We start from the raw sequence: 18415 nt of genomic DNA on the forward strand, positions 1-18415 counted from the left end.
CTCATAACTCCCTCTCTAAACAAGGACATAAAATTTTGTTTTCAATAAATACTAACTAAGCGCTTGCTTTACGCTAAACAAAGCTTAATTCGACGAAAGAAACAAATTTTAGTGTGCAAAATTTGAGTGCAAACACTAAATTTTTTATGTTACTTTCATCGTACAAAGAATCAAATGAATTGCTAGATTCTACAAGTAACTAAAAGAATCAAAGAATTTTTCCCTTTTGTTATGTTTGTACAAAATCTGATGAACTAATTAGAAAAGCTTGCAACCGAATTCGTCTATGGGTTCTCCGTTCGAACGATACAAAGCTGATTTCGATGCAAGTTCTCTGAGCTGCTCCAAGCTTCTTCCCAACTGCATTGCAACCTTCATTGCAAAAACCACCCCATTTTCTCTCTTCTCCCAGTCTTGTTCTCCAAGTGTTGCTTCAATTGAATCCTCCAACCTGTTGAAGAAGCCGGCGCAGTTCCTATACATCTCAAACACCATCCCTACTTGCACGCCATGCTGAAAAGCATTCACTGCGCTAGCCAAAGAGCCTGCAGCCACTGCTGCAACCGCGGCAGTGGCTGATCCATGGCCTACAAAAGCGGATCCAACAGCCGCGATCCCAGTAAGCACAGGGCCCGAAACTGCCAAAATCTTGTTGGTCTTTAATGCCAAGCTTCCTAATCTCTCATAGTCTTCAATGTCCTTGTTCTTCACAACTTGAATAATTTCTCTCATTTCGCTTTCAAGTTCTTCACTCCATCCATTCACATTATTTCCCATCTGGGATTTCGGTTTCCTTGGATTTTGAGATTGAACAACATTTCTAGGCCACCAAACGGCCGGCTCAAATTTTTTGGGGAATTTTTCGAGCATGGCACCGAGCAACGGAAGTGGGTAAGCTTTGTCAAGAGCCAAAACCTTCTCCATTGTCTCCTTCACATCTTTCTCAGTAGGATCGCGAAGAGCAAACACCGTCTCAATTTCGCTCTGGAGCTGCCTGAACAACCTCGTAGCATTGCGCTGCTCCTCTGCGAGCTGCGAAGGCTGGATCTTGTTCATGATAAGCAGCATTCCGGTAGCTGCGGAAAACAAAATAGCCGATGAAATGTTTAATGCCAAAACGGACGTTCCAGCAGCTGCATTAACTCCGGCCATTAGGGAAGCGGAGAGAGTGATCATGTTGATAGAGCTAAGTAAGAGTGCGTTCCAGTTATTGCGCTGCTCGCCGATGTTCGCGTGCATCTCCACTCTGTCCGCCACCGCCTCTAAGAGCGCGTAGAGCTGAGTTGTGGAAGCTGTAGGAGCTGCTGCTGCTGCTGCTGCAGAGTGATTGTTGCCATACAAATCGGTGTTTTCGTGTTTCAGAACTTGTTCCTTCAACTGGAGGCCTTCAAGGACGAGCTTCGTGGTTGGTTTCAGGTCAGCGAAGCGGACTCTTGGGAGCTTGCGGACATGAATGGCGGCATTTATGGTTCTGTTTGAGGAAGAACGACGTGAGGGAGAAGAGAAGACAGGAGATGAAGTTTGGAGGGAAGCCATTTGATTGGTTGGGGTGCTGTGTTTTGTTAAGAGTGTCGAGAGCAGAGGATCTCAGGTGGGTTTTCAGTTTGGAGTAGTAGGAGGAGAGGGGTTGGGAATGGAAGAAGAGGGTGGGATGTGGCGGGTATTTATATGCAGGAGAGCGGAAAACTGAAAAGGGAAGAAGGGGTCAGATTTGGAAATATTGACTGGACTTGGTTTATTGGCTGACCTGATCCTGCAGCGTGACCCATTCCCTTTTTTTAATTTTCCTCTTCAATATTTGGTCCACTATTTTGCATTGCCTTCACTCGTTCTCTCTCTCGTCTTCATGCACACATGTATAGTATTAGCATGGGTAAGAATTGTTCGAAAGTTAGCTCGTCGACTTTAGTATCCTATTTTGTTTAAAATTGTATTAGGAAAGAATTAAGTTTCTGTTTACAATTTAATTACAATTTGGAGTGGGAATCCGAGAAGTACAATTGAAAAAAGAAAGAAAATGTATTTTTCTATTCCACATAGAATAGGAAACTTAACAAGAAGTAGACATGTAAACCACACCCCTATACTTATAAATAGGGTGCTGCAAGGCTAAAAATAAGAGAGAGAAAAGCTCGAGACAGCCGAGAGAAGAGGGATTAGTGTAGGGTTTGCAAAAGTATTGTATGCCTTATTATTAATCAAAGAAGCCGTGATTCATGTACTAAGAGAAATCACAACTGGACATAAGCAAAAGTTCTATATAATCAGTATAAATCTTGTGTATTTCAAGTTATTCGCTAATTTGCTAAGTTTAGTCTATTGCCGGATACATAAAAGAACAAGATCCAGAAGAGAGTCAAAAGTATAACAAAAATTTTATACAACATACATTACCCGACAACCCTAATATGGAACAACTAAAACAATACGATTAATACTGCTCAATTAACATTACCTTAGTAAAATGCTTAACTATCAAAATGACCATCAAGTATTTCAAAAGTATGGCTTCATCCTCTCGTTTTGCAACTGTATCACTTTTCCCCTCTAAACTTTCAATTTGTAATTCACATTACCATAGTTCATCAACTCCGTGTGTTAACTTTTTTTTTTTTTTTTTTTTTTTTTTGGTATTAATACGAGACACTATATCATCAAAATGTCATTCATATTAATAATATCATGCCATATCGCGGAGCAAAAGTTATTCGTTAATTGACGAATTTTGCAAACTGGTGTTATGTGAGATACAAAATGCTATTAGATAAAGTGATACAGTCGCAAAAACATACGGTAAAGAGATACGTTCGTGATGGTTTAGGATGCATTTTGAAAATTAAATATTTAGTAAAATGATATACTGTTTCTCGTCTTTATAGTGTTTTACAAGTTGATTAATTAACAAAAATATAAAAGTAGTAAACCAAAACATTACCTGTGTTCACCGCTAATAATGTATAGTGATTAGAGGATACGTTTACTTGCGTTGTACTCTATTTAACAATTTGGTTTGATAATCTAAAGTCCAACTTACAAGTTTTTGACCTCTAAATTGAAGTGGTCATTCTGTCTCTGTTCACCTGCATGGTATTTTTATGGGACCTACTCTACAATATGTTTTAACGAATTGTACCATCTATCTTTTAGAATATTATTCATAGATTATTTTTGGAACAAAATAGACAAATTCAAAATTATTAAGACATTCATTTGTAGTGAAGAAAGTTGACGAACTAATTTCAATAAAGAAATCCTAAACCCAGCAGTCATGTGGTCACATGATTTCAGATTTGAGTGATTTTTTGTAGACTTGATCTTTGAGGGAAAATTTAAAAGATAGATGGTTCAGATATAGTGGTCATGTGGTCACATGTTTTGTGGGGCAAACTTTGTAATATATTTTTGGTACGAACTGGCATTTCATTAAAACATTCAACTAGGTTGAAAACGACTTTATTTTGTTCAACTACTAAACTCAAAACTCCCTCTCTCAACAAGGTCATAAAATTTTGTTTTCAATAAATACTAATTAAGCGCAAACCGCAGTTGTTTAACGCTAAACAAAGCTTAATTCGACAAAAGAAACAAATTGTAGTGTGAGAACTTTGAGTGCTAACACTAAATTGTTTATGTTACATCATTGTACAAAGAATCAAATGAATTGTTAGATTCTACAAGTAACTAAAGAATCAAATAATTTTTCCTTTTGTTATGTTTGTACAAAATCTGATGAACTAATTGTTAATGTAGGCTAGGGTTTCAAGAACTAGAGAGAAAGAGAGATCGAAGAAGAAGAGTGAGAGAAAATCTTAGAGAAAGAAGTATTGCATTAATCTGTTATGCTTTCATTTCTTACTGTAGAAGCTATTACATTGATGTATACATTGAGAATCAAGTCTCTAGCTAACTGACTAACTTAGGTCTACAATCTTATGACAAGTGGCATGATCCTAACCATTCTTTATACTCCTACATCCCCCCACAAACCCATGTCTTGGAGGAACCAAGCATAAGGTTGAAGCAATGAGAGCGAAATAGAGGAGCACTGAGACTTTTAGTGAGTATATATGCAAATTGTTCCCAAGATGAAACAAACTGAACTAGTAGTGTCTTCTTAGCAACTCGTTCACGGACAAAGTTCACATCAATCTCAATATGCTTTATCTGTTGATGATGAACAGGGTTGAACGACAATGCAATGGCAGAAAGATTATCACAGAAAAGCACAGGAGCATCACGAGATTTAACATGCATGAACTGTAACAATTGTTGAATCCAGTCAAGCTCAGGAGCTATGGTTGACATAGCTCTATACTCAGCCTCTGTAGATGACCTGGAAACCGTGTTTTGCTTCTTAGAGGACCACGAAATAGGATTATTACCCAAAAAGACAACCATGCCAGTAGTTGACCGGATTATCATTATGGTCCTCAACCCAGTCTGCATCACTAAAAGTTTTTAATGACGAAGCACCCCGAGTATAAGAGAGACCAAATGATAAGGTACCCTTGAGATATCGTAGAATACGTTTCACTGCTATGAAATGAAACACCATTGGAGACTGCAGAAATTGGCAAACTTAATGAACTAAGAAAGCAATATCAAGCCGAGTGAAAGTAAGATACTGTAAAGCTCCAATGATGCTTTTATATATTGTTGGATTGTTGTATGGAATACCATCATCTTTCAATAGTCTATTGTATGGAATACATGGAGTGTCACATGCCTTGCAATCCATCATTTCAACCTTCTCCAATAAATCTTGGATATACTTTGACTGTGACAAGAATAAACCTTGATCAATTTTGGTAATCTGAATCCCTAGAAAGTAATGCAGCTCTTCCAAGTCCTTGATATCGAATTCAGTTGTCAAAGATTGAATGACTTGCTGAATAGAGAAAGTAGAACTCCCAAAGATAATAATATCATTCAAATTAAGTGGTGCTATAGGCAATACCACTTGAAGGAGATCAGAACTAAACTCAGGATCCACAGGGAGTAATTGTGAAGAACTTGCAAGTGCATTAATGGACAGAGATGTAACATTCTCTGGTGATGACAACGTACTAGGGGATAGTACTGATACAGAAGAAGAAGTTATGTATGAAGGAGACAATGAAACTGATGATGAAGAGATGACACTATTTGATGACATAGATGGTGATGGTGAATGTAATTGGAAGCTGAACTAAGATGTTATTCATATCAGGTACATGATATGAAGGTAAAGACTGAGGTAAAGATACCTGGACAGGTGTGGATGTATGTTTCACAATCAAATGAGGATATGGGAATCTAGACTCATTAAAGACAACATGTCGAGATATATAAATTCTACCCGTTAAGACATCAAAACATATAAAATCCTTGTACTTTGAGCCATACCTAAGGAAAACACATTCTGTGGTTTTAGGTTGTAACTTTGTTTTGATGTAAGGTCTCAATAATAGAAAGCAAGAACAACCAAAGACTCGAAGATGAGTTGAGGTAGGGGGCTCCAAATAGAGCCTCAAAAGGTGAACAATTCTTCAAGATAGGAGCAGGCATACAATTGATAACATACACAACTACTTGACAAGAAAAAGACTAGAAATGAGAGGGTAATTTTGCAGATTGTAAAAGTGTGACAGTGGTTTCAATAATGTGCATGTGTTTCCTTTCAGCCAAACCGTTTTGTTCTGGTATATGTGGGCAAGACTTATGATGTGTAATGCCTTTACTATGAAGGAAATATTGAAGTTTAGCACTGTTATACTCTCCACCACCATTAGTTTGTAATATTTGGATAGACACCGAGAATTGAGTTTGTACAAAAGAATAAAAAACAACAAAGGTTTCAAAGAAGTCTGACTTGTTGACAAAGGGAAACAACCAACAATATCGAGTGCACTCATCAATAAAAGTCACGTAGTATTTATAGCCATAAATGGAATTACATGGAGAAGGACCCCAAAGGTCACTGTGTACAGTTGCAAAAGGAATTACAGATTTATGATCACTAGATTGAAAAGGCAGACCATGACACATCAATGGGACATCATCTTTTGTACAAGAAATGGAAGACATATGCAGCATTATTTTGGCTATGTTATTAGTAGGACGACCTAACCTACTATGCTAGAGATTAGAACTAACAATCTGACCAAGAAATGCAGAAGCTTTGGGAGTGCCTGAACTGTGTAATGAGTGATGACGAACGGGTGAAGAGATGGGATAGAGTCCATTATTGCATAGTCTTTTGTATAATATCCTCCATGTGGCCTTGTCCTGAATCCAGAAGCAATAAGCATCAAATATTAACCAACAATTGTTATCAAGACAAATTTTGTGAACTGATAACAAGTTACTTGAAAGTCTAGGCACATAGAGAACATAATTGAATTTTATTGGATGCACGAGTGTTTGAATAATGGAGCTACCAATGTGAGATATTTGTAAACCTTCACCATTTGCAGTTTGCACGGTCTTATTTGTAGGATAAGGAAAAGCCAGTGACAAGTTACTAAGGTATGATGTCATATGATTTGTAGCACCCGAGTCAGTAATCTAAATCTGTGATTGATGATGAGATGTGGAAGTTGGGGATGATTGAGAAGTGACTATGTGCATAGCTTGCATATGAGACTAAGGTGAAAATGTTGGTGTAGAAGGAGCATATGTAGTCGTAGTTGATGTAGAATGACGTGGACCACCAAAATTAGGCCCTTTGTCATTAAAGAATCAATACCAGGTAGTGTGATTTGTTTTACCACAGATGTTACAACCTTGCCTATCCATTTGTTTTGAGTTACAGAATGGAGTCGTGTGACCAAATGTATTACACAGTTGACAAGGAACCTATGGTGTGGTATGAAGACCAAAGTACTGTGGTGGAGAAAGACTAAGAACACCAGGGTTCGAATTAGGAAAAGTAGTGTGAAATTGTTGTCGAGAATTAGGATTAAGATACCTATACCCTTGATGAAATTTGCCTTTGCCTTCTTGTTGGTAAAAGATCGATACCCTCATGAAGAACCAGAATAACCACTATTGAAACCATTAGTGTGACCTGAGAAACCAAGACCTGAACTTCCAGATCGAGGTTGAGCTGTGGGAGATTGAGGACTAGAATTGTTAGCAATCATGGCAGTGAGAATCTGTGAGTTCACATTGCTATCAACAATAAGCTCCTTAGCAAGCAATTGTACCTTAAATTCCTTGAGAGAAATAACATTTTCACGACCTCTTATAACACTACGGAAGGTATTATATTTTGGAGGTAAGCCATTGAAGGCAAGTATAACAATATCCTCATCTGCAAAAGTGACCGCAGCAGCAGACAAATAATCCCTAGCTTCCTTAATACGTTGCAAATATTGAGACATCGAATTCGAACCCTTTCAAATAGTCTGAAGATTCGACTTAAGTTGAATTATACTAGTCCGAGAGACAGCCGAAAATTGTTCCTTTAATCGAGTCCACAGATCATAGGCACTGGTGCTACCAATGGCACATGAAATTGCTACTGGAGACTAAGTAGCAGTGATCAACTGCATAAGAGCACGATTGTGCATCTTCCAAACAATATAGTCTTCATTCTCAGATTGAGAAGAACAATTTGCAGCAGCAAGACCAGAACCATCAGAATTAGCATAACCAGTAACATATCGAGGGGGACAAACATACGATCCATCAACAAAACCCAAGATTTCGTGGCCCTCAATAACAAATGCATTTGAAATTGCCAATTCAAGTAATTAGAATCATCAAGCTTCACATTCACAGATGTAGAGATTATAGAAATAAGACCAGTGATCGGAGATTGTAAAATTTGTAATTGTGATGCAGTCACCATAGTTGCTGTAGCAAAATGAAAAGATTTATAACAGAGGAAAAATTACAAAACCTGGTGTGCACAAGAAGATCAAGAATGGCAAAAACCCTAGAAGTTGTTGACAAAGAAGAATACCAGATTGGAGAATTACAGACGGAGAAGATGAGCGGAAGCAGCCAGAGGATCGGAGATTGCAACGTAAGCATCAATGGTGAGTGATACCATGTTAATGTAAGAAGATTTAGAAAGATAGCTAGGGTTTCAAGAACTAGAGAGAAAGAGAGATCGAAGAAGAAGAGTGAGAGAGAATCTTAAAGAGAGAAGTATTGCATTAATCTGTTATGCTTTCATTTCTTACTATAGAAGCTATTACATTGATGTATATGGATCAGAATCCTCTCCTGATCTTTGTATGGGGATCCTCATGACCAAGAAATGTGGGCCGTTGGATGGAAATCCAACGGCTACAAACAAGGGGGTCCCTTTAAAGTTATAATAATTATAGTCGTTGGATTTTCATCCAACGGCCTCATCCTTAGATCAGGAGGGGATCCTGATCCGATGTATATATAGAGAACCAAGTCTCTAGCTAACTAACCAACTTAGGTCTACAATCTTATGACAAGTGGCATGATCCTAACCATTCTTTATACTCTTACACTAATTAGAAAAGCTTGCAACCGAATTCGTCTATGGGTTCTCCGTTCGAACGATACAAAGCTGATTTCGATGCAAGTTCTCTGAGCTGTTCCAAGCTTCTTCCCAACCGCATTGCAACCTTCATTTCAAAAACCACCCCATTTTCTCTCTTCTCCCAGTCTTGTTCTCCAAGTGTTGCTTCAATTGAATCCTCCAACTTGTTGAAGAAGCCGGCGCAGTTCCTATTCATCTCAAACACCATCCCTACTTGCCCGCCATGCTGAAAAGCATTCACTGCGCTAGCCAAAGAGCCTGCAGCCACTGTTGCAACTGCGACAGTGGCTGATCCATGGCCTACAAAAGCGGATCCAACAGCCGCGATCCCAGTAAGCACAGGGCCCAAAACTGCCAAAATCTTGTTGGTCTTTAATACGACTGAGCTTCCTAATCTCACATAGTTTTCAAGGTCCTTGTTCTTCACAACTTGAATAATTTCTCTCATTTCCCTTTCAAGTTCTTCACTCCATCCATTCACATTATTTCCCATCTGGGATTTCGGTTTCCTTGGATTTTGAGATTGAACAACATTTCTAGGCCACCAAACAGTCGGCTCCAATTTTTTGGGGAATTTTTCGAGCATGGCACCGAGCAACGCAAGAGGGTAAGCTTTGTCAAGAGCCAAAACCTTCTCCATTGTCTCCTTCACATCTTTCTCAGTAGGATCACGAAGAGCAAACACCGTCTCAATTTCGCTCTGGAGCTGCCTGAACAACCTCGTAGCATTGCGCTGCTCCTCTGCGAGCTGCGAAGGCTGGATCTTGTTCATGATAAGCAGCATTCCGGTAGCTACGGAAAACAAAATAGCCGATGAAATGTTCAATGCCAAAACGGACGTTCCAGCAGCTGCATTAACTCCGGCCATTAGGGAAGCGGAGAGAGTGATCATGTTGATAGAGCTAAGTAAGAGTGCGTTCCAGTTATTGCGCTGGTCGCCGATGTTCGCGTGCATCTCCACTCTGTCCACCACAGCCTCTAAGAGCGCGTAGAGCTGAGTTGTGGAAGCTGTAGGAGCTGCTGCTTCTGCAGAGTGATTGTTGCTATACAAATCGGTGTTTTCCTGTTGCAGAACTTGTTCCTTCAACTGGAGACCTTGGAGGACGAGCTTCGTGGTTTGTTTCAGGTCAGCGAAGCGGACTCTTGGGAGCTTGCGGGCATGAATGGGGGCATATATGGTTCTGTTTGAGGAAGAACGACATGAGGGAGAAGAGAAGACAGGAGATGAAGTTTGGAGGGAAGCCATTTGATTGGTTGGGGTGCTGTGTTTTGTTAAGAGTGTCGAGAGCAGAGGATCTCAGGTGGGTTTTCAGTTTGGAGTAGTAGAAGGAGAGGGGTTGGGAATGGAAGAAGAGGGTGGGATGTGGTGGGTATTTATATGCGGGAGAGCTGAAAACTGAAAAGGTAAGAAGGGGTCAAATTTGGAAATATTGACTGGACTTGGTTTATTGGCTGACCTGATCCTGCAGCGTGACCCATTCCCTTATTTTTAATTTTCCTCTTCAATATTTGGTCCACTATTTTGCATTGCCTTCACTCGTTCTCTCTCTCGTCTTCATGCACACACGTATAGTATTAGCATGGGTAAGAATTGTTCGAAATTTAGCTTGTCAACATTAGTATCCTATTTTGTTTAAAATTATATTAGAAAATAATTAAGTTGCCTTTTACAATTTAGAGCGGGAATTAGAGAAGTACAATTGGAAAAAGAAAAGAAAGTGTATTTTCCTATCCCACTTAGAGTAGGAAACTTAACAAGGAGTAAGCATGTAAACCACATCCTATACGTACAAATAGGGTGCGGCAAAGCTAGAAACAAGAGAGAGAAAAGCCCGAGACAACCGAGAGGAGAGGGATTAGTTTAGGATTTGCAAAAGGATTGTATGCTTTATTAATAAGGAAGCCGTGATTTCTATACTAAGAGAAATCACATTTGGACGTCGGCAAAAGTCTTGCCTAACTATTATAAATCTTGTGTATTTCAAGTTATTCTCTAATTTGTGAAGTTTAGTCTATCGCCGAATACATCAAAGAACAAGATCAAAAGGAGAGTCAGAACTATAACAAGAATTTCATACAACATACATTACACGACTGAAAACTTATATTAATATAAACCTTGATGTCGACACGATTAACACTGCTCAATCAACATTACGTTAGTAAAATGCTTAACTATCAAAATGCACCACCAAGTATTTCAAAAGTATGGCTTCATCCTCTCCTTCTGCAACTGTATCACTTTTCCTCTCTAAACTTTCAATTTGTAATTCACATTACCGTAGTTCATCAACTCCGTGTGTTAACTAATTAATTAATTTTTTTATTAATATGAGATACTTAATATATCATCAAAATGTCATTCATATTATTAATATCATGCCATATTGTGGAGCAGAAGTTATTCGTTAATTGACGAATTTTGCAAACTGGTGTTATGTGATATACAAAATGATATTAGATAAAGTGATACAATTGCAAAAACATATGGTAAAGAGATACTTTAGTGATAGTTTAGGAGGGATTTTGATACTTAAATATTTAGTAAAATGATATACCGTTTCTCGTTTTTATAGTGTTTTATATGTTGATTAATTAACACAAATATAAAAGGAGTAAACCAAAACATTACATGTGTTCACCGCTAATGTATAGTGATTAGAGGATACGTTTACTTGCGTTGTACTCTATTTGACAACTGGGCTTAATAATCTAAAGTCCAACTTACAAGTTTTTGACCTCTAAATGGAAGTGGTCTTTCTGTCTCTATTCACATCATATTTTCGTGGGATCTACTCTATAATATGTTTTAACGATCTCTATCGTCTATTTTTTAGAACATCATTTATAGATTATTTTTGGAACAAAATGAACAAAGTCAAAATCATTAAGACATTCATTTGTAATGTAGAAATTTGACAAACTAATTTCCATAAAGAAATCCTAAACCTAGCGGTCATGTAGTCATATGATTTCAGATTTGAATGATTTTTGGTAGATTTGATCTTTGAAGGGAAACTTAAAAGATAGACAGTTCAGATCGTTGAAATATATTACAAAGTTTGCCCCTCAAAACATATGTCAAAAATTGTGTAAATAACAACGGTGTCACGGATTCATCCTTTTTTATAATATCATATTTCTCCTTCTGTTTTTATTTATCTATAATTATTTTACTTTTTTAGACCCAATTTGCTATCATTTTCAAACTCATTTTCTCGAGCATCATCTTTTAAGTAATATTACAATAATATATCACAATTATTTGACAAAAAAAAAATGTCACATTCGACTAAACAAAACATTGTCAATATTATTTAATGAAGAAGTTTAACGACCAAATATACAAATTTATAAATTATAATAGCTCAAATGTTTTTCAAAATTTCGTCCACCATTGCATTTGATTCACCCTCACAAATGCAATATTTAAAAAAACTGACAACTCTTTGTTTTGGTCAATTTTATCAATTTACTTGCAATTTGAATAGGTCTCTCTTCATCACTTGGTCTTTTAGCGGTCAATTTTGATAATCGACGTGCGACTTGAAGAGGTCTCCCAACTACTAGTTTTCAAGCCTCAACGTATCAGATTCTAATTTTCTAAATGCAATCCTCCTCCTTCTGTTTTTCTTTAATTTGTTGAGAAAATAAGAGCAATTATCTTGAATTTTGGCCCACTTAGAGCTTTAATTCCTAAAGTAAAAATCCGTTAGTATTAGGGGGTGTAGTCAAATTAGGGTTTGATAGGATTTTAATAGACTTTAAAATCTAAAAGTAGTCAATCAGGATTTTATAAGATGATTTTAAAGGATTTTGAAATCATAGTGTAGTCAAATTAAGATTTGGTAAGATTTTAAAAAATACAACAAAATCTATGGGCAGTCAAATATGATTTAAAAAAATCAGTACAAATCTAGGGCCTAGGGGTAGTTAGGATTTTAATTGTAAAAGGATTTTGATGGATTTCAAGGTGGGTGATATAAATACCAAATTGCATCAAGAATCTTACTCCATCCCCTCTGATTTCTTTTCACATTTATAGATAGAAGAGGAACAGTCTCAAACAGAAGAAGAACAGTTTTTCAAGATGGCATCAACCGATTTCTTTTCACGTTCATCAGAAATCTGCATCAAGAGTGAATGTGAAAAGAACAGTCTGAAACATAAATAATTTCTCAAGAGATAGAAGATGGCGGAATCTCACTCTTCCATTTTTTTTCATTAGAGTAGTCATAGCTGACTCTTTATTTGCTTTAATGGAAGTTGTTTATGCATTCCTGCCATTAGTACTTTTCTTCCCTGCCATGAGTGCCATGAGTACTTTTCTTCCCTGTCGCATTCAAACGATTATATTTGAGCTGATGGTTCTTACCAAATTGTAAGCAAAACTTGGGCCATGAATTAGAACAATTTTCACGATAGCAAAACTTGGCCATTTTCTTCTCTATGGCAACATTTGGCAGGAGTTTGTATAGGTTAAAATCTTTTGAAATCCATAAAAATTCATAGAAATCTATAATACAAATCTATAATTTGCCAAAATCTATATAAAATCATAGAATCTATTAAAATTTTTTGAAATCTGTCACTTGTAAAAAGTCTTTTAAAATCTTCTGAAATCCAAATTGACTACACACCCCTTAGTTTCCAAACTTGTTATAATGTGGAGCAATGTTCATTTTGGCTAACTCCATTAGATTCTTCATTCAAAATAAAAGGTTTAAAGGGAAAAAATGGATAGAAGTTTTGAATGGGTTAGCTAAAAGAACCATTGTTTCACACTATAACAATTCAGGGATCAATACTCACGAATTTTTAGTTCATGAACTAAAGTTGAGTTAAAGTTCATAGACCATTGCTGCAATTATCTCTTAATTGTTATATTTTTGCAAAACTTGCACTACTCACGTTTCGTTCACCTAAATTTGTGGCTTAACTTTGCACTTCATGCTTTGAGTTCATTAACTTATGAATGTCTTTTATCTACAAATTACAATCTAATGTAATATGCATATATAAAAGTAAATTATTAATATTTTAATAGAAAAAAAATATAGTCATAGATACATGTCAAATTTTAATTTGTATATAAAAAATGAAGTTGAGTATTTTCCTTAACCCATTTTTGCTATCATTTTCAAGACAATTTGTGAATATCAACTTTTACGTCATGAATTAAACTATGGCAATAGTTTCACAAAAATTCCAAGTCACCTAATTTGTTCATCGAAGATTATTGCGATGCACGTCTTCATTGTTTTTTTCAATTATGAATAAATACGATTTTTAGTAATTATTAAGTTTTTTCTTAACCCTTTTTACTATCATTTTTAATTAAAAAGGTTATAAGCAGTGGATTGTTTTAATAGTTATGATCTCCCTCTTCAATTCATTGTGTCTCGAGTTAAATCTTTATCCCTCCTTTTAGAGTAAAAACATCGTTTGTATTAAAAGTTTGATAATTGTTTGCAATATTTTGTTAACATCAGCATTGTTCTACACTAATGTACACTTAGAGGGATTTGTACACAGAGATATAATGAGTGAAATATGAAATTCTAATAATTATTAATTAGGATAATCCATCATTTGCATTGTTTTCGATATCTTTATTTTTGTAGAAATAAATAAAGTTTTTTATTTTTCTAATTTGGACCAAAATTAACTTTTCAATAATTTCAAGCTGAAAATCGGCAACCCATTTTTGACAACCTCACACTTCGAACCCGTTTTCCTGAAAGAAGAGATAGAAGATGCCTCCTCGCCTGCTTATGGTTGCTGAGTGATTGCTTAAACCGCAGACGGAGAATATGCGAAGCATTATTACGACATTATAATAACACAACAGTGTTGGCTCAGTTGGGCACTCCGTCCCCCTGCTCTCCCCTTCGGCGAGGCGGGACCCACAAGCACATGAACCTCTGTCACTCTCACAGCTGTCCTGATTTCCAACAGTTGCGTATCATTAATTAGGATCTGGATTGCCTGTCCTTTCCATTTCATACATTTCCCATATCTTTTATTTCTATGATCACGATTAAGTTACGTCAACATTTTATATTGATGTTTTTATAAAAATAAAGGGAAATGAGAAAGGTATGCATTCCATACATTTCTCATACTCTTTTATTTCTGTGGTTACGGTTAAGTTACGCTAACCTTTTATATTGATGTTTTTATAAAAATAAAGGGAAATGAGAAAGGTATGGGACGGGTAGAGGAGACGATTCCCATTGACTTCCTATTCCCATTAGTTCCCCCATATATTTCTCAAAGGTAAAGCATCCATTCTTTTCAGCTCCTCTCAAGAAATCGGACGACTTTGTAACGAAGAAAATCTCATGGGGTCGATTGCAAAGAAGGGGTTGCAGCAGTACTTGCTTCAGCTTCAGCATCATCCGCTCAGAACCAAGGTCAAATTCTATGCCTTTTATCAAATTATGTCTCACTTTTTTTGGGTTATCATGATTTCCGTTTTCCTTCTTAAACCCCTGTTTGGCTCCCGAGAAAGTAGAGGAAAACCCCAAAGCTTGAATTTTTTGTGTGTTTTGGTTGCTTTCTCATCTGGGATTTTTCAAAGATGATGTATTTTCAGCTCAAATTCCTTAATTGTGATTAGTAGTTAATTGGTGTTTCGAGCTGAGCAATATGGTGTAACAAGTTGTTAATTGGGAATTTGAGGCTGATGATCATTTTGTTTGTTATCCGAACAGGCAATTACAGCGGGCGTTTTGTCGGCGATCAGTGACATAGTGTCTCAGAAGCTCACTGGCATTCAGAAACTTCAGATAAGACGGCTTCTTCTCAAAGTGGTAAGGTCCATTAGGATTCCATCTTTATTTGCGGTTTCTGCGTTTGCCGATTTTACACAAGTTTGTTTCTTTCATCTGTGTATGTGTGGTATATTGTATATGAAAGAAGGAGGGGATTTTTGAAAGTAGTAAAGTTGGTGTAACGCTGTAAACACGAAATAAATTTACATGTCTACAAACACATTGTTCGATCTTTTGAACCTAATTTATGCCCTTGTCGAAAAAATGGCTACTAGTTTTGTTATGGACTTGAACCTAAATATCAGTTAGTACCAAAATTTCGGTGAAAGTTGGGAATTTTTCTTCCCCTCTCATTTAATGTTTGAGTGGGGCATGATGGTTAAAGCCTCTAACATGAGAAAATGCAAAATATGCAGCGTTACTGTTGGAGATGATGGTCCCCCCCCCCCCCCCCCCCCCCCCCCCCCCCCCCCCCCCCCCCCCCCCCCCAAAAAAAAACCATCTAGCAGCAGTAATTACAATTATTACGGGTGATAATATACTTTCTTGTTGTCTGTAAGAAGTTTGGTTCGATGAATAAGTACTATCATTTTAAGACAGTTCATGCTTGTCCCTAAAATTGTTAATCTGCTAAGATGTTTTAATGTGTATAACTACTGTGGCATATATTTTACACGATTAGCATTTCTAAGCGCAGCTTCTCGGAGCTGTTTATCTTGGACCATTTGGGCATTTCCTGCATACAATGCTAGATAAGATTTTCAAGGGGAAGAAGGATTCAAAAACAGTAGCAAAGAAGGTAGGCTATACTTTCCCTCATGCTCCCATTTTCCCTTCCCCTGTCTCCAAGAAAAAGTGGAAGAACATATTGACCATTCTAATATTCTTGGTGAAACTTTTTCAGGTATTGGTGGAGCAGCTGACGGCTTCTCCATGGAATAACTTGGTTTTCATGCTTTACTATGGGTTGGTTGTGGAGGGTAAGTACATGTGAAAACCTTCGATTATTTTGTTTATGTTTGATATGTTGGCATGTGAGAAATACAGTCGGAATGCAGTAGTACCCATCATCCCCTAAGATTTGTTTGTTTAAGATCTAAAAGTTGTAGTACTTAAATATGAGATTAAAATATTATGCATCACTCTAACAACTTTTAAATTTTCAAAGAAAGCCAGCCCGGAAGACCCACGCTAGCACGTGGGGCAGATATGAGTGTTTAGTATCAGTTAGTGTAAAAGATGGTGTGAACTTTGTTGCTTAATTTTCTAACGAAGATGTGAAACACAGGAAGACCTTGGGTGCAAGTGAAAAGTAAAATTAAGTCGGACTACCCAAAAGTGCAATACACATCGTGGACGGTATATAGTTCTGTCTCTGTATGATTTATGCTAGGACATATACGAAAATGTAGAAGATTTCGTAACTGTAAAACTTTGATGGGTCAAAATGCAGTTCTGGCCTGTTCTGGGGTGGATAAATCACCAGTATGTGCCACTTCACCTCCGCGTCGTCTTCCACAGCTTGGTTGCTTTTGGCTGGTATGATCTATAAACTTAACCTCCATTTTGCTGGTATAATATGCATTTAATTCATTCTTTCTTGATTCGTTAACAAACTGGCTTGTACTTTTCTTTTTTCAGGGGAATTTTCCTAAATTTACAGGCAAGATCTGTGGCACTACCAAAGGCCAAGTGAAACCGACGAAATTCTTAGATTGGCCTCAGATGATTGTTGTCCCTATGAGTTTTTCTAGTTAACTCTTGAACAATTATGAACTCTATGTGCTAGATATAATTCATGGATCCCCGTTTTCATGTATGCTGGATATTTTAGAAAATATTCTAAATGAATAAATGAGTGATCAGTTTCGATTATTTATTGCTTAACAAGTGTGAAATGACATGCTACTAATCCAAGAGGATAGCCATGAATGCAACGGGAATGTCACTATGCTAGTATAGTATCTAAGCTAATCGCACAATGTCGTGTAACTGAAAACATTAAAGCTCATCAAATTTCGTGATTGGCGGATGTCATACTATAAATTAAATCTAGGTGTGTTCAGCATGGAAGATTAGAGAACTGGTTTTTGTTATTGAAATAAACATGCCTAAAATTAACTTTGGGATGGTTCTAATCACACATTGTGTGCATCCCCAAGTCAGATGCTTGTAATACAAGATATTGAAATATTTCGATTACAAACTATACTGAGTAACTAGCTAGGATGTTCAAAAGATTAAACGCTATAAATAATTAATCACACATTGTGCGCATCCCCAAGTCATGCTTGTAATACAAGATACTGAAATATTTCGATTATAAAATATAGATGTATAAAAGATTAAACACCATAAATAATTAAGGATTTTGAAAGATAATTGACGAACTTGTGTGTTAAGTAGGTAAGGTTTGAGTGATTAGAGATGACGAGCGTTTGCAGAAGAAAGGAAAATGTTAGGAAAATCAAACATTTAGACCATCTTATGTAAACCACATGATGTACAGTTGACGGTTGGACTTTTTTTTTTAAAATAATTTAACGAAGGAATCCAACCATCAACTTTGAATTAGTGCTTTTAAGACAGTTAAACTAAACAAAAAGGGTAGTGATAGCTACACGGTCATTTTTACTTCTCATACACCCCTCTCATTCTCGACCGTCGGGTCGATTGAATTGAAGAAATCAACAAACAATATTAACATGAGTGTATAAAAGGTAAAAAAAAGGTATTTGAAAAACACTACCTAACAAAAATTATACATCAGTCGTCTTAACGCTCTTCACTATAATGAAATCAAACAATGGTGGAGATAGTCTCAAAGCCCAAAATCAAACTTGAAAAATTTTAGGCCCAAATCCATTCTATTACTACGGTTTTGAGTTCAATATCTTTGTGGAGGAAAGAGGAACAGGCATGCAAATGGAATTGCAGCTCATGATTAATTTGGCATCTGCTTGCTGCAGTAGCCATGTTGGCATGTTACCTTCCCCACTCCCCACAGCAGCCGTATTTATTTTCCCCAAGTGGCAACTCATTTGTTAATCTGTCACCATGGATTCCTTGAAAAACACACTACTGGCAATCAGCAAGGGCCAAAAGCCAGTTAACCATTTTGGTCGCCAACTGC

General features: G+C 36.8%; 3 protein-coding genes across 3 annotated transcripts; 1 reads left to right on the top strand and 2 right to left on the bottom strand.

The window, feature by feature from the left end:
• Positions 1–98: 98 nt before the first annotated feature.
• On the bottom strand, positions 99–1629 carry LOC103944035 (probable F-box protein At4g22030). The gene has a single exon (XM_048582693.1). It carries the CDS (start codon positions 1534–1536, stop codon positions 259–261), a length of 1278 nt encoding a protein of 425 aa, XP_048438650.1. The 5' UTR covers positions 1537–1629; the 3' UTR covers positions 99–258.
• Positions 1630–8124: 6495 nt separating this feature from the next.
• On the bottom strand, positions 8125–9842 carry LOC103944015 (probable F-box protein At4g22030). Its single transcript, XM_048582674.1, has one exon. It carries the CDS (start codon positions 9750–9752, stop codon positions 8478–8480), a length of 1275 nt encoding a protein of 424 aa, XP_048438631.1. The 5' UTR covers positions 9753–9842; the 3' UTR covers positions 8125–8477.
• A 4919-nt stretch (positions 9843–14761) lies between these two features.
• LOC103949525 (peroxisomal membrane protein PMP22) lies at positions 14762–17157 on the top strand. The gene is made up of 7 exons (XM_009360671.3): positions 14762–14922; positions 15223–15321; positions 15980–16081; positions 16187–16262; positions 16571–16641; positions 16736–16821; positions 16924–17157. The coding sequence occupies exons 1-7, from the start codon at positions 14851–14853 to the stop codon at positions 16976–16978; spliced, it is 561 nt and encodes a 186-aa protein (XP_009358946.2). The 5' UTR covers positions 14762–14850; the 3' UTR covers positions 16979–17157.
• The last annotated feature ends 1258 nt before the right edge of the window (positions 17158–18415 follow it).

The sequence above is a fragment of a genome, unplaced genomic scaffold, assembly GCF_019419815.1.
Source record: "Pyrus x bretschneideri cultivar Hongxiangsu unplaced genomic scaffold, Pyrus_bretschneideri_v1 Contig19, whole genome shotgun sequence".
In the NCBI taxonomy this organism is placed as follows: domain Eukaryota; kingdom Viridiplantae; phylum Streptophyta; class Magnoliopsida; order Rosales; family Rosaceae; genus Pyrus; species Pyrus x bretschneideri.

Coding starts and splice junctions, on each gene's coding strand:
- LOC103944035 (XM_048582693.1), bottom strand. CDS start 1,536: ATGGCTTCCCTCCAAACTTCATCTCCTGTCTTCTCTTCTCCCTCACGT.
- LOC103944015 (XM_048582674.1), bottom strand. CDS start 9,752: ATGGCTTCCCTCCAAACTTCATCTCCTGTCTTCTCTTCTCCCTCATGT.
- LOC103949525 (XM_009360671.3), top strand. CDS start 14,851: ATGGGGTCGATTGCAAAGAAGGGGTTGCAGCAGTACTTGCTTCAGCTT. Junction 14,923..15,222: donor ATCATCCGCTCAGAACCAAG/GTCAAATTCTAT, acceptor TTATCCGAACAG/GCAATTACAGCGGGCGTTTT. Junction 16,082..16,186: donor CAAAAACAGTAGCAAAGAAG/GTAGGCTATACT, acceptor AAACTTTTTCAG/GTATTGGTGGAGCAGCTGAC.